The sequence below is a fragment of the Zalophus californianus genome, chromosome 8 (genome assembly GCF_009762305.2).
Source record: "Zalophus californianus isolate mZalCal1 chromosome 8, mZalCal1.pri.v2, whole genome shotgun sequence".
NCBI lineage: Eukaryota > Metazoa > Chordata > Mammalia > Carnivora > Otariidae > Zalophus > Zalophus californianus.
The window spans coordinates 121,662,856-121,678,034 of record NC_045602.1 but is presented as its reverse complement, the minus strand read 5'-3'; the positions used below and the strand labels follow the sequence as shown (position 1 = coordinate 121,678,034).

Below are 15,179 nucleotides of genomic sequence, written 5' to 3'. Positions count from 1 at the left end.
AAGATTTTATTTATTTTTTGACAGAGACAGACAGTGAGAGAGGGAACACAAGCAGGGGGAGTGGGAGAGGGAGAAGCAGGCTTCCCACGGAGCAGGGAGCCCGATGCGGGGCTTGATCCCAGGACCCTGGGATCATGACCTGAGCCGAAGGCAGACGCTTAACGACTGAGCCACCCAGGTGCCCCTCTAGTTATATTCATTTATTATCACTGTTTTCTTGTCTTTCCCCCATGAAACCGTTAGAGTCTGAGGGTCAGGGCCACATCTGTCTTGTATATCCTTGAATCCACTAACCTAGCAAGATCCTGTTCATGGTGGGAGGTCCCTGCAGCTCCTAGACTTGGTGCACAGTCACAAGTGAAATCTCCACATTTCAAAGGATCGACATTCCTTGTCATTTCACAAGAAAGGAGGCTCACCACTTTTCCTGCACTGGACGTTTTGCTACCCTTTGTTCATTCCCTGTCATTCCCTCCCTTAGCGGTAAGCGGGTCTTTAAAGATCCATTTCACATTGATAATAAACTTTCACCACTGAAACGTAAAAGAATGAGTCGCATTTCCATTTCTTTCCATTGATGAAGTAATCTAAATGTTCTAGGTTTCTTTGCATCATTTTTGACATGAAGCAGGTCTATTTTACCTTTGTTGTAAGTTTCAGGACTTTTCATCCATCATCGTTAACATCAGCATCTTGCTGTGTTACATTTCAAAGATTGCCTTCAAATGTATGAGTATTATAATGTTCAATTTCCTCTTGTCAGCTACACCACATGTACAAGCCTCTCGGTGCTCATTCTGCTCTCATTCTTGGGTACACAGGACAACCTCCTCTTTTCTTTTGTTGTTTTTGTTGGTGTGTGGATGCAGAATTATCACATGACTTGCATGGATAGCCCTAGAGAAAGGATCTGCATTTATGGCTTAACTGATAGGGTTCTTCTGGAAATAGCATGCTAATTAATGTTCAATTTCAAATAAGTTAGCACAGAATGGGCTAATTTTTTGAAAAGACAGATCAGGTGTCTTCATCATTCAGATCATTATAGACTCCCAAGTACCAGATTAATTCTTTAAACCCTTCTTTGCAGATTACCCAGGGAAATATTCTGAAGAGGAGAGCAAAAGCTCAACATCAGGCATTGCAGGAGACCTTGGGGACGACCTGCAGGAGGCTCGGGCTCCCACCATTGCTCAGCTGCTCCAGGAGAAGACCCTCTTTTCCTTCTCCGAGTGGCCAAAGGTACTCCCCAGAGCATGCATTCTCTACCCAAAGCATTCTCAGCTTGTAGAGTATTTGAGTATGAGCTCAGAGAAATGTCTAATATCCTGAAAAGGTATTGGTAATGTCACATATGAACATCAAAGAAATACACACTCGACCATAAGATAAAACTGTCTTCGTATTTAAAGCTCCGTGGCTTTAATTTTAATTTTCATTGTCCAGACCATAGAACTTATTTTAAGACTTGTAAAGTGAGTACATCTGAGTGCTTTTTTTCTAATCAACCCCTTCTGGTTAGAAAACGTGACATGTGATCTCTAGGGACTTTGATAATTTGGGTAGCTTGGTGCTTGCTCCTCAGAGCATTTGGTCTTTTTTATAGGATCGCGTGATAATCAACCGCCTGGATAATATCTGCCATGTGGTGTTAAAGGGGAAGTGGCCGTCGGGCCAGCAGTACGAGCCCTCGGGCACCCTGCCCCCGCCAGTGTTAAGCAGCAGTGCTGGTTCTCGGGGGAGCCTTTCGGAGCCAGAAGTGACCGAACTTGGCTTCAGCAGTAGTGCAGCATTGGTGGCCCCGATCCAGAAGGTGAGGTCCCGAGCGCCGCATCGGCTGTGACACAAGCAGTGAACAATGCTTTGCACTTCTCAGTTGAGTCATTTCATTCAGCAAATACTTACTGAGTGGATAGGGGTTTTTTTCTTTTTTCTCTCTTTCCTTCTTTCTTTCTCTCTTTCTGCTTTTGGTTTTTCTCTTTGGTTTTTTTTTTCTTTTCTTTCTGTAAAGTCACTGGTATTAATTGAAGAATTTAGATTTTATCCTGTAGGCAGCAGGGAGGTACTAAAATTTTGGAGCAGGGAAGTGCATGATGAAAGCAGGGTTTTACAGCTCGGCTGGGGTGGTGGGCAGGTTCTTGGGAGAGGAGGGTCAAGAAAGAAGAGGGCCAGAGGCTGGGAGGCCAAGTGGGGATCTGATGAAGAGATGAGGTCCTAGACCAGGTTAGTGGCAGAGGGGGTACAAACAAAGGGAAAGGGGTGGATGTTGGCAGGCATGACCTGATGACTAATAGACATACTAGGAGACGGAGGCGTGAATGGATCAGTGTGTTCCATACTTGGAAGACCATGAGAATGATGGCAGCTGATAGAAATTAGGGAAATCAGGGAATGGGTTTTATAAACTCAGGCTCATAACTCAAGTTTAATCTGAGGTACATTGTTAGCACACTGCCTTTTTTTAATTTTCCAATGGATTCTGATGTACATCTGAGGTTGATTCCCTGGATTACAGTCTTGCAACTCCAGGGGTACTTTGTGGACCAGCAGTGTTAGCAGCACATGGAAACCTGTTAGGCATACAGAATCTCAGGCCCACTGAAGTGGAATTGACATTTTAAGAAGCTATCCAGGTGAGGGTGCCTGGGTGGCTCAGTCAGTTAAACATCTGCCTTCAGCTCAGGTCATGATCCCAGGGTCCTGGGATGGAGCCCCACATCGGGCTCCCCACTCAGCGGGGAGCCTGCTTCTCCCTCTGCCTCTGCCTGCCCATCACTCATGCTCTTCCTCTCTCTCAAGTAAATAAAATGTTTTAAAAAACAAACTATCCAGGTTATTTGGTGCTAAAGTTTGAGAATGCTTGAGTGGAAAAACGTCTAAGAATTGATTAGGAATCCTGCCAGGCCCGAGGAAGTCAGGCCTGGAGAAGGAGCTGCCATTCAGCCACAAAAGTGGCATTCAAACCTCCATGTGTGTGTTTGCAGGAGACCTTCCTGGCTCCAGTATTCACAAAGGATGACCAGAAGCACAGACGTCCCTACGAGTTTGAGGTGGAGAGGGATGCAAAGGCCCGGAGCCTGGAACAGTTCTCTGCCACCCACGGGCACCCCCCCATCGTCCTCAATGGCTGGCACGGGGAATCTGCAATAGATCTCTCCTGCACGTCAGAGGGGTCCCCGGGAGCCACGTCTCCTTTCCCAGTGAGCGCCAGCACCCCTAAGGTCGGGGCTATCGGTTCACTTCAAGGAGCCCTTGGCATGGACTTGTCTGGGATTCTGCAAGCTGGCCTGATCCATCCAGTGACGGGACAGATTGTCAATGGAAGCCTCAGAAGAGATGACGCTGCCACAAGGAGGCGGAGGGGGAGACGGAAACATGTTGAAGGAGGGATGGACCTCATCTTTTTGAAGGAGCAGACACTTCAGGCAGGAATCTTGGTGGGTATATGAGACCATTAGGTAAAAACCTTGACCTTTCCACTCTGAGTAATAAACCCTTCCTCAGACACACGATTTTTTAATCTGTGGCTCTTTTATCCCTATTTCAAATGTCCTACTTAGTTTCTCTTGTTATAAGTTGCCCTCAGTCTTTTCTAGAAACAAGTTTAATCCATTACAGGCCCTTCACCTGCATGCAACCTGAAGATATGAGCCAGGGGTCTTGCCAAATAGAAACAGCCCAGACCCTCCAGTGTTTCGGAAGAGCTGCTAGTGATTGAGTAAAGCAAAACATCAGGTTTGAGTTTGTGGCAGTGGCACTCCAGGTTAGCAGGTTTTTCAGGAGCTGGGGTTCAGGAGAAGGAACAGGGGTCAGGATCCTGAATGTTGATCCTGGCTCTACGACTTGACCTTCTGGGCTACGTGGGGCATGCCACCGCGCCTCACTGTCCTCCTCTATGAAGTGGGCCTGTAGCATCTCCCCCAGAGGGCTTCACCAGCATCACGCCAAGACACCCTCAACCCAGAGGAGATCATTGTAAACAACAGACAAGGTTAGAAGCTGTATGCCAGGCCAAGAGAGATACCCTTAGACTTCGCTTCATGTGTCGAAGACAACTGACTTGCCTTTGTGTGTTGGTTTTTCTCATTTATTGAATTTCAAGCTCCAAAACAGGAATCACATTTCATGATTTCTTATGTTAAAAGGAATAATCATGACCAGTATTCATTGAGTGCTTGACATGTGCCAAGCACTGTGTTCAGGTTTTAGTGTGACCTATTTGATCTTCACAACTCTATGAAGGTGTTGTTACTACTCCAATTTTATAGATGAAGAAACTGAGGCTAACAAGCATTGAATAATTTGCCCAAGATTATCCAGTAAAGTGGCAGGTCAAGGAACCAAACGAAAGACTTTGTTCGCTGGCACCTAAGAGCTTTATTATTAAGTTCTGTTGTTTGGTATATTTTAAAAGTTTTGTCTTCCTCTTAGACTTCCTATATAATTTGGGAGGCTGAAGTGACAGGTTCTTTCCCTTCCCAATCCTGCAAGCTTTTAAGACAGTTGTCTCATTTTTTGGAAGTGCAAAGCCATAGTTCTCTGTAGTGATCATAGAGTATTTTTAAAAATGTATTATGCAAACATTTATTTAGCACCACGTTGTACTTTGTAGACCCCATTATAGGCATTGGGAATACAGAGATGAGTAAGACAGGCATTCCACCTATAGAGGGAGAAACAGGTAAGTATATTGCAGTGTGGCATTTCCTGGTATTGGAAAAATCTGTGAATGGTGCGGGGGCGGGGGGCAGTGTGCAGGAAGTAGAGTGGCCTGGAACTGTCAGTGACGGTGACAAAGGAGGTAACACAACCTGAGCAGACAAGATGGAATTAAAGGTCACCAAGTAGACAAGAAGGGGAGAGGAGCATCAGGTAGAGGGAATGCCAACACATGCAGGAGCCCATGTGTGGGTCAGTAGTGTGAAGGATTCTTTATTTTTTAAAGATTTCATTTATTTATTTGACAGAGAGAGACATAGCGAGAGAGGGAACACAAGCAGGGGGAGTGGGAGAGGGAGAAGCAGGGAGCCCGATGCGGGGCTCGATCCCAGAACTCGGATCACAACCTGAGCCGAAGGAGACACCCAACAACTGAGCCACCCAGGCGCCCCTAGTGTGAAGGATTCTTACTCAAGTACCCCAGCATAGTAATACTCAGGTGGAAACAGATGGGAAGGTACAGAGAATACGTTTTCCTTTCAGAAACTGGTTTTCATTCTGTCATGCTTAACTGCACATACTTGTTTCTCTTCCGTCCAGGAAGTCCATGAAGACCCAGGGCAGGCCCCCCCGAACACCTCACACCCTGAAGGGCCAGTGGCTGCCACTTCAGCCCCCGAGCCAGACCCAGCAGCCGGCAGCCAGGCGGAGAAAGCCATTCCCAGCAAGAGTCTGCTGGACTGGCTGAGGCAGCAGGCTGACTACTCCTTAGAGGTTCCTGGTTTTGGAGCAGTAAGTATTGTTGGTGCTACCTGACGCTGCCATTTCCTTCCTGCTGACTTGCTGCTGTGTTTGCTAAGGAGTGTGCTCGGGGAGGCCAGGAAATTTGACAGAGATCTGCATCAACGGAGAACATCATTTTCAAGTTGGGGTTTTTGTCTTTAAGTTTAAATTGTGATGAAGTTTTCTAGTAACAGAAATCACAGCCCATGTCAGAATGCTGTGCCAAGTCATGTAAAATCTTTTTTTTTTTAAAGATTTTATTTATTCATTCATGAGAGACAGAGGGAGAGAGAGAGAGAGAGAGAGAGAAGCAGAGGGAGAAGCAGGCTCCCAAGGAGCAGGGAGCCCGATGCGGGACTCGATCCCAGGATCCCGGGACCATGACCTGAGCCGAAGGCAGACGCTTAACCATCTGAGCCACCCAGGCGCCCAAGTCATGTAAAATCTTAATGAAGACAGGACTTGCCGAAGCTCAGCCCCCCTTTCCCCCCAGAATTACCACACAAGATCCAAAGTGCCCAGAGAAATCTGTAGTTTGCATAAACACTGCCACTTCGGGAACATGTTCCTGTGTATTCTCTCCAAGTTAATACATTACCACCTTGTAGGGAAGGGCATCTGTTCCTAGTTTTGAGTTACAGCTTTGCCACTCTTCCTGCAAGTCCTCTTACTGCCTTTGCCCGGGATCCTTCAGGTTAGAAATCTGTAGGAGAGGGCTCCTGACCACTGATGTCTCTTCTTGGTGTTTCTTTTCTCATGTGCTCACCTACCCCACCACCATCTTTGTCCTGGGTACATCTAACTAATAAGATGTGGAGGTAGAGAGCTCAGAAGAAGAGGAGGAGAACGGATTCACAGATGCACACCCTCCAAAGAGAGACAAAGCCTGCCGGATAGGTGGCAGCAGAGAGAGAATCTGGGGAATGGGGGGGAGGAGAAAGCCAGGGAGTAAGCAGTGCGCTGAGAGACCGCTGGGCCAGCACCGGTCTGACCCAAGGGGCCCACACAGTCTGTTCTCCACCTTGCTGCAGGAACGCCATTGTTTAAAGAAAACCTAGGTGAGTGCCGGTAGCTCTTTCCTTCGTCAGCCTAATCTGACGGGGTCCTGTACGGAAGGCCATTAATGAGAGAAGAGCAAAACTAGCTGAAAAGCACCACCCTCATCAGAAGAATCTGTGACAGGATGTTTTGTAATGTTGGTTTCCATTTGCCTCCTAGAATTTTTCAGACAAACCAAAGCAGAGGAGGCCACGCTGTAAGGAACCTGGAAAATTAGACGTCAACTCCCTGAGTGGGGAAGAGAGGGTTCCCGCTGTCCCCAAGGAGCCAGGACTAAGGGTAAGGAAGAAGGATGTGTCCCAGTGAAGCCAAGCCTTGCAGACTCAGGGAAAGCTGCAGCTGGGAAGTGGGGAGCCAGGCGATGTCTTCTCAGAGGCCAGAGGACGGCACGGGAAGTTGATAAGGAGCAGTAACTGGTACTGGGGCCTCTTGAGCAGCAGTAGGACTTCCCGTGGTCATTTGTTTTCAACCTTTACCACCAAAACTTCTGGTTTAAATTTGTACTTAAACCATTTCCAAAACCGGATATCCGCCGCCCACCCCCCATCCCCTTACAGCGTAGAGAGTTCAGGGAAATATACCTTAACCCCTATCAGGAGTCTGTTTCTAGAGTTAACAAATGTCATTATTGGAAATTTCCATTTAAGACATTTCCTCCTAGTCCATCCTCACTGGCAATGAAAAACAGCTGACTCCAAGCACTGCCCTTCTCCTCATATAGAATCCTGAGCCTGGAAGAGACTTCAAAAGACATCTGTGAAATAGTTGCAGTCCAACGCATCTGAGTTAATTATAGTTCACAGAGGAGGACAGATTTGGAATAGAAAAGTCATAACCTCTAGGGGGCAGTAATAACATTTCAACCTGAAAATGTGTCAGGCTTGGGCAAATTATACGTAAATGTGCTTTTAACCTGCTAAAAGTGCGTCCTCCCCCAACAGGGAGCCTCTGAAGAGCCTCATGAGCATCTGTTCTTCTCGGGTTGCCCCCCAAATGTACAGGCTTTCCTGAATGCCTTCTCTTCGAGGCTCTGCCAGCTGCAGATTTCCTTGGGTGTGAATCCCCCTCTTAGTGGGACTGCCTGGATGTGATTTCTTTTTCAGCTCCAGAAGACCACCCACCCTAGTCATTTCCTCCTTTTGCAGAAGAAAGTTGTAAATGTTTTCAAGGAGTCTGTGACTGATGTTGTCACCTAGTGGATTGTTCTAGCAGCTCTGCAGACAAAACTGCTCTCCCTCAGCCCCATCCCCCACCAGAGCCACTCCAGGAATGGGGCCGGGACCCCGTCCCAAGGTTGGCTGCTTGTTAGAAAGCTCATCACATTGGGAAAGCTGCCCTTTTGCCCCTCTCTTGCTTTATTGTCAGAGAGTGTCTCTACCACCCCTTTTCCTAGACCTGCTTGTGCTGTGCACACTGATGCGGCTGTGGTCCTTAGCCCAACTGACTCTCTCTGGCCCTCAGGCTGCCACCCCACCTTCTCCCCGCATTGCTGCACACGATGTCATTTAAAAGGCATCCAGGAGAGACTCCGGTCCTTGCTTTGTTGTAGCCTCAGCTCTTGCTGCAGAGACATGTCAGAAAACCCACGTGGTTTCCTCCTCCTTTCTGCATGTCTAACAATTTCCCTCATGTTCTCTGGAAATTAATGTTCACTCCCCTACAGACGCTGATCCCTTGCCAGAAAACCCGTTTCTGAGCTGTTCTTGCAAGCCAGCCCTTTACCAGAGATGCACTTTCCCTCCTTTGTTAAATAAACACAGTCCCTGCCTCGGAGGCCCTTGTCATGCAGTAAGGCAAGACGGGGAAGCCCTCGTCCACCCGGCCCTCAGGGCTGCCCGGCCTCCCCGGTGGGGAAGAGCCAGCACGGCCCAGACCGCGGCACTCGGCTTGGTGCCAGGAGGAGCCGGCTCCCACAGCTCCTGCTGGGACAGGAGCCCTCTCGGGTATGCTGCCCTCGTTCCCCCATGGAGACACCCCCCCACCCCACCCCCACCCCCGCTTCTGGAAGCAGATTCAGATCCTTCCCTCAGCCCCTTCTGCTGTGTGTGCTGGGGCTCAGCTGGGTGAGCTCCATGGGCTAGAGTGAGGCTGTGGGATTCAGCTTCCGGGACAGCCAGTACATAGCGGTTGCTCATGAGATGTGTGTGGGCACGTGCTCATGTAGATGGAAGTTCTGTTTGTTTCATAGATGTGTGTGTAGGTTTTTTTGTTTGTTTCTTGCTGAGCCACTGTACAGTAACTTGCAGAGATGACCCGTCACCCCTAAATACTTCAGCGTGTGCCTCCTAAGAATATTTTCCTACATAACTATTACCATTATCACACATGGGAATATTAACAACATTTAATATTTAGTCCACATTCAGATTTCCCCAGCTGTCCAAAAAAATTCTTTTTTTTTTTTTTTTAAGATTTTATTCATTTACTTGAGAGAGTGAGCGAGTGAGAGAGAAAGCATGAGAAGGGGGGAGGGGCAGAGGGAGAAGCAGCTCCAAGCCTGACATGGGGCTCAATCCTGGGGCTCCAGGATCATGACCCAAGCCAAAGGCAGATGCTCAACAGACTGAGCCACTCAGGTGCCCCCCCCCCCAAAATGTCTTTTAGAAAAGCTAATTTTTGCTGTATTTTGTGTTTAGGAGTTTTGACTTCATTACCACACACATCTCCTTCTTTGGTTATTAGGTCTCTCTTCACTCAGTGAATGTTTGTTGGCTAAATCTCCTAGCCTCCCTGGGAAGAGTAGGGAAGTTTTGGTCACCACCTTCTTCTCTACCTCTACCCAGGAGTTAAGTTTGAGAGCTGGAATCCATAGGCTTTGGAACAAATGCTACCGTGTATTGGTGAAGATGTCTTCTTGAGTTGGAATGCCCATGTAATCATCTGGAAACGCAGATTTGCCTCCAGTGTTGCTTAACTTCGGACTCTCCTTTTCTGTGCTCTCCTTGCCCTCTCCCCAGGCTTCCCCTGGAATAGGAAGCAGGTTTGCTCTCAGGGTATAATTACCAGGAGGGAGAGCTGCCAGATCCCAACTTGGCCGCTGTGTGTGGTCGCTGAGCTGCTGGGAGGGGCACCTGATGGGGTGGGCAGCAGCTGAGCGGCTAGAGGGCTCTTGCTCCCACAGGAAGTGGTAAGATCAGGCTTCCTCTGCCAGCACCCCTCTTGGCGTTGCTGTAGATGAGGAGCTATTCTCTTTACCCCCCGGGACCTTTCCACTGCTGCTCTTCCGATCTGAATGCCTCCTTGGCCGGTTCCCGGTTCTGAGAGGGCTCAGCACTCTCTACATCAGAGGCTCACCATAAGGGCAGGAGAGGGATGCTTCTGGACATCCTGATACCTGAGGAGTATGTCGAAGATTCCTGCGGGGTGCAGGCTGGTCTTGATAAGCAATCTAGCACTAGATGCCCTGATGAACTCAAAGTATGTTAAAGAACATCTGATTTATAGCAAGTTGTTTGAAAAGAAGATAGAGGCATTGTTCATCAAGCCCTGGGTTTGCTTCCCAACAGAAAGACTTCTAAGCACACCCTCCCCACTGGAGAGTTATGAAGGAACTTTGTGGGTATAAAGGAAAAAGACGCACCCCGGCATCTTTCCCTGGCTCTTGGCTGTGGGTGGGCTACAGGGAAGAGGTGTTGGAAAAGCCCAGTGGTCCTGTTGGGGCTCCCCTGGCCGGGGCCCTCGGCTGAGGTGTTGTGCATTAGAAGTTCTGCTTTTAATCTGGCCCCAGTCCATCAAGCCCTACTCTCTCTTCAGAAATAGGAACCAGGCAGGAAGTGCTCCCGAAGTGATCATCCCCAGAGCCAGAGTAAGCGGCTGTCCCGAGAAGGGCAGGCACCATCCCTTGTGGTGTGGTGCAACACAGGGTCTGCTCTTCCCTGCCCAGCTGTGCCCCAGGGCAGATCCTCCTTCTCTCACTTTGTGAGAAAGAATGGGCACAAAATATGACAGAATCACGTCCCTCCAGTCTGCTATTCTAAACCAAGGCTTTTTGAGAAGAGTTTTCTTAGAGTCGACCATCATAAAGCTTTTTGCCCATGATCTGGTTTTTCTTGAATATTCTTTAGAACATTGAAGGACAGATAGAGAGCTTCAAAAATGACACAATTCTTGGGGACTTGGGAACATTCAAATACACGTTTTTCATGTGTCTACAAATCTTTAAATTCTTTATAAGATGGCTGTGATGGTTGTACTGACTCCCCAGGGTTGGTGGGATCGCTAATTGAGATAATGCAGATGGCCCTTAGCATCTGCCTGACCCAGGGTAAAAGCACACTGAGTGGTGCTGTCATTGCTTTCCCCGCCGCCCCCTCTGTGATGGCCACCGGTTGCCAGTTTCCCATACTGCCCAGGCTGCCACGGACGTGGGCCCCATGCTTCCCTTCCCAGCTGCCACCCAACGTGTGCTCACGGAGAGCCTGAACCCATGTTACCCACCAGCCCCATCCTACCGCTGCCCCTCTGAGCAGAGATGTGTTGGATTCTAGGGATTTGACTTCTTTAACAGTTAGGGAGAAGAGAGGCCGTGAGCTGAGTGGAGATGCCAGAGCTCCTGGATTAAAGTCCAAAGTGGGAGTCCTTAGGAAGGGTGCGAAGAGCCTTCTTACCTGTTCTCAGGCTTGGCTGCCTGTCTCAGCCCTTAAGTATCTGTGGACTCCCTGACTTCCTGTCTCCTTAGCACTCCGGCCCTAATAAAAGTGTTTTTCTGGCCCTTCTGCTGTCTCTTGGTGTGACCTGCACCTGCCTTCTGGCTCCAAGTATGCTCCGTTAAGGACTGCAGCTGGGTCCCTGTGTCTGAGCCTCAGAGTAAGCTGGTGGCGTCTCAGCTGTGTCTTGCCGCATCCCCACGCCCCGCTCCAGACTTGCAGGGAGGGAAGGCGTTGATACAAACGGCGGAGAATCCTGAAAAGGCAGCAGACGCAGCTGTAGGGAAGCGTGGGCTCCAGCGTCAGCAGCGCCAGGAGCCTCACTGCTGGGCCCTCCGGCCTCCTGCTTCTGTGCAGGGGCCCGTCCCCGTTTCCACATTCCAGCCCCGATGGGGACATGCATCCCCAGTGCAAACCCAGGGTTACGGATCCCCCGTGGCAACTCTGAACATCTTGGGCCTCATCATTTTTGTGATCAAAGGGAAGGTGGTAGAATAACACCAGCTTTGTAACAGGAACCATGAGGAGGAGAGAGGACTTCAGGGATCCACAGGGAAGGGCTTTTTCTTTATGATCCTCTGTACAAAGAAGACCGAGAGTGCACAACAGCAGCAGTTAGGAGAGTGCGCCACCGACGCTGTGGGCACATACCTCCTTGATGAGCCGAATGACAGCAGGGAGAAGTGGAGGGCCTCGGAAAGGAGAGGGGGCGGGGCTTTCGGGCACAGTCCCGAGAGAAGTCACTGCCTTTCTCTGGGGAAAACATTTCTCTTGATAGATTATTCATGCCATTTTGGAAGCAGATTCAGAGTTAGAGACATTGTGATTGCAGCGGTGGTTTCATTCTCTCCCCGCAAGCAGGCGGTAAGCTCTGGCGGAGCAGGCTCTGGTGCGTCCTCGTGGCCCCACAGGGCTCGTGAGCCACCGGCACCAGGGAAGGAGCGAGTAGGCTGCAGCAAGCCCACTGCCAGGCTGGCGCGCTCCCTCCGCCCTGCGGCCTGCAGCTCCCTGATGCCTGATGCCGGGAAGCGGCAGGCTCCCAGACTCTAGCAGAGCCGTCCGCGGAGGTGGGGGTGCAGTGTGCGCATGCGCGGTGCCGGTGACCCGCCTGGCGGCCCGGCTGTGCGCCCCAGGCGCAGTCACAGTTCAGGCCGCGTGGCGGTTAGCCCTGGAGGTCTTAGCCCTGTTGGGCCCTCCCACCACCTGCTTCTGTGCAGGGGCCCGTCCCGGGAAAGGGACAGGCGGGAAAACGGGCGCAACACAGCCCTCTAATGAGAGCAAGACTAGATGGTCTCCCTTGAGGGAACCCAGCACGTCACTTATGATGATGCATTTCCCCAGCACCGTTCGGGAGTGCCCTTTTCCCCATGGCGCGCAGTAGGCCCCCTGTTCCTGTTCGGTGTCTGAGTGGTTGTCCTCCAGGAGCTTAGGACCCGGAGGGAGTGAGGTGCTCACAGTTACCAGCCTCCCTTCCACCGAGCACTTCTTCCTGTGGACCAGGTAAGGTCTTGCACACTTCGTTTTCGGTAACTGCCAGATAGGTGTCGTGGTCCTTTCCAACCAGAACTCTGAGAGGCTAACTGATGGGGCCCAAGTCCTGTAGCTAGTTATGGGGTCAGGATCAAGATTCAGGTCCCACTGCTGCAAAGCCCTGTCTCCCAGCTTCCGTTGAAAACCTTCCCATGTCTCGAGGAAGATGAATGCTCGGTTTGGTCAAGGGTTCACAGCCACAAGTCTCAACTAAGACGTGGGTGTCCTTAGCAGGGATCTAGCTCCCAGCGCTCTGACAAGTTTCTCCAGGACGGATGCCGCCTGCATGTGGTGGTTGGTGGCTCTCGGCCTCCGAGAGAGCGACTTCAGACGGTCAGGTGAGAGCCGGCAAGGCAGGTAGGCAGGGGGCCCCCACTCAGGACCTTCGTGTGGCAGGGATAGGATGGGCCAGTGCAGAAGCCTGGTCTTCCTCCCCAGCCCATCACCTGCCATCCAGTAACCTTCGGCCTCTTGTGTTTCTTTGTCCTTTTTCAGGGGTTTCTCCCAGAAAACAAGTTCAATCACACCCTGGCCGAGCCTGTTCTTCGAGATGCAGGCCCCCGCAGAAGGGGGCGGCGGCCCCGGAGCGAGCTCCTGAAGGCTCCTGCCATTGCGGCGGACTCTCCCTCGGGGATGGGGCCACTGTTCATGAACGGACTGATCGCTGGGATGGACCTGGTAGGGCTCCAGAACATGAGAAACATGCCAGGCATCCCCCTCACGGGCCTGGTGGGGCTCCCGGCGGGCTTTGCTGCCGTGCCCGCAGGGGAAGAGTCCAGAAGCACCCTGAGCATGCTGCCCATGGTGCTGCCAGGAATGGCTGCGGTGCCGCAGATGTTTGGCCTCGGGGGCCTCCTCAATGCACCCATGGCAACCACCTGCACCTCCACCGCTCCAGCGCCTCTGTCAAGCACAACAAAAAGTGGTCCATCGGCGCCCGAAAAGACTGTAGAGGACAAGCCAAGTAGCCATAATGTAAAATCGGACACGTTGGCTGAAGACAAGCCTGGTCCTGGTCCATTTTCTGATCAGTCCGAACCTGCAATAACCACCAATAGTCCTGTGGCTTTTAACCCATTTCTCATCCCAGGAGTGTCTCCTGGACTCATTTACCCATCCATGTTTCTCTCTCCTGGCATGGGCATGGCTCTGCCAGCAATGCAGCAGGCCAGACACTCTGAAGTGATAGGTCTGGAGAGCCAGAAGAGGAAGAAGAAGAAAACAAAAGGGGACAGCCTGAACCCCAACCCAGAGCCCGCTCCCGGGTCTGAAAAGGAGCCAGGCAGCGATCAGAACTGCCCCGAATCCAGGACCCCCAGGCCCCCGGATAGAGAACATGCGGCCCAGACCAGGGAAGGGGGCCTCAAAGACTCTAACAGTGACACCAATTAGAACTTTTTCATTTAAGAAATGATTGTGACTTGTAAGTTTCTTATCCCATAAAGGTTTGTTACTTCCTCACTTCACCTTCATAAGAACCTGTGTTTCCATAAGTAATATTACCTACCTAATTTTCTGAGAACTGTGGTCACAGATGTTAATAGTCGCAGGGTCTTGCCACTTCATTAGCTGAGTGTCGTCGACCTAGTGTAGGAGGCACCGAATTCTCATTCTGTTACCGAGTTGTTCATTCCAGCAGCCGTAGCTGATACAGTACTTGGTGACATGCCCCCCCCCACTTCTCCAAGTTTCCCCCTTATTTGAGGAGGGACAATGGCAAAAGAAAGCTGTCTAGGGATTTACCGTCAAAGGGCCGAAGAACAGAGACCGTGAGGAGCTCTTTTTTTCCATGAGCTGTGTTAAATGGGAAGCATGTAATGGGGAAACCAAAAAGCACAGAAAAAGGAAGTGCTGGTGCATATTTTTTAGTTCAAATATTTCCCTATTTTATCATGATGACTAAATGAGTAGTATAGACAGAAGTATATAACTAATGGTCGAAAATGCATATATATTCATTTCTTTATAAAACAAAACCTTACTGGTAGTAACAGGACATCCCCCTTCATGGTTTTTCAGACACGTGCAGCAAGAAGAAATACTGACTAGGCATTATTTTATACATGTATGTGCTCTCCCCCAAGTTAAAGGATCGCTCTCAGTATGAAAAAGCTTTACACACCCGGATTTCCTGCTGGCAGTGGGGGCGGGCGAGGGGCTCGCTCTCCATGGGGCCGCACGCTGCTCATAAGCACACGGCTGGCATCTGCTCACCTCACCTTGTTCTCAAGAATCTCTCCAGCCGCTACCAGGGCCCTAACGGGTTTTTACCTTGTGCTTCCCTTCACCAAGAATAAGGCTCTTTCTGGAGCCTGGGAGAGTCTCATCACTCCACACTTTTACTCCTTGCTAGTCCCTTCGTCAGAATTATTTGAGGTTGTCAGAACATGTGTGTGCCACCTTTTATAAAACGACTGTGAACGTTTGTTTCTTCTCTCCGTTTTTTTCTCTCTTCGGTTTCCATTTTGCAGTTGGACCCAGATTCCAAATCAAGTTAGCCGA

General features: G+C 50.2%; 1 protein-coding gene across 4 annotated transcripts in view; it reads left to right on the top strand.

The window, feature by feature from the left end:
• CHD6 (chromodomain helicase DNA binding protein 6) overlaps positions 1 to 14,394 on the top strand; it is a 191,568-nt gene extending 177,174 nt beyond the window's left edge. For all 4 annotated transcript variants that reach the window (XM_027621209.2, XM_027621211.2, XM_027621210.2 and 1 more), the window contains 6 exons: positions 1,091 to 1,242; positions 1,607 to 1,813; positions 2,985 to 3,437; positions 5,260 to 5,451; positions 6,661 to 6,780; positions 13,173 to 14,394. In XM_027621209.2, coding sequence (XP_027477010.1) covers positions 1,091 to 1,242; positions 1,607 to 1,813; positions 2,985 to 3,437; positions 5,260 to 5,451; positions 6,661 to 6,780; positions 13,173 to 14,069 — 2,021 coding nt within the window. In that variant the 3' untranslated portion in view covers positions 14,070 to 14,394. The remainder of the gene's footprint in view (positions 1 to 1,090; positions 1,243 to 1,606; positions 1,814 to 2,984; positions 3,438 to 5,259; positions 5,452 to 6,660; positions 6,781 to 13,172) is intronic.
• The last annotated feature ends 785 nt before the right edge of the window (positions 14,395 to 15,179 follow it).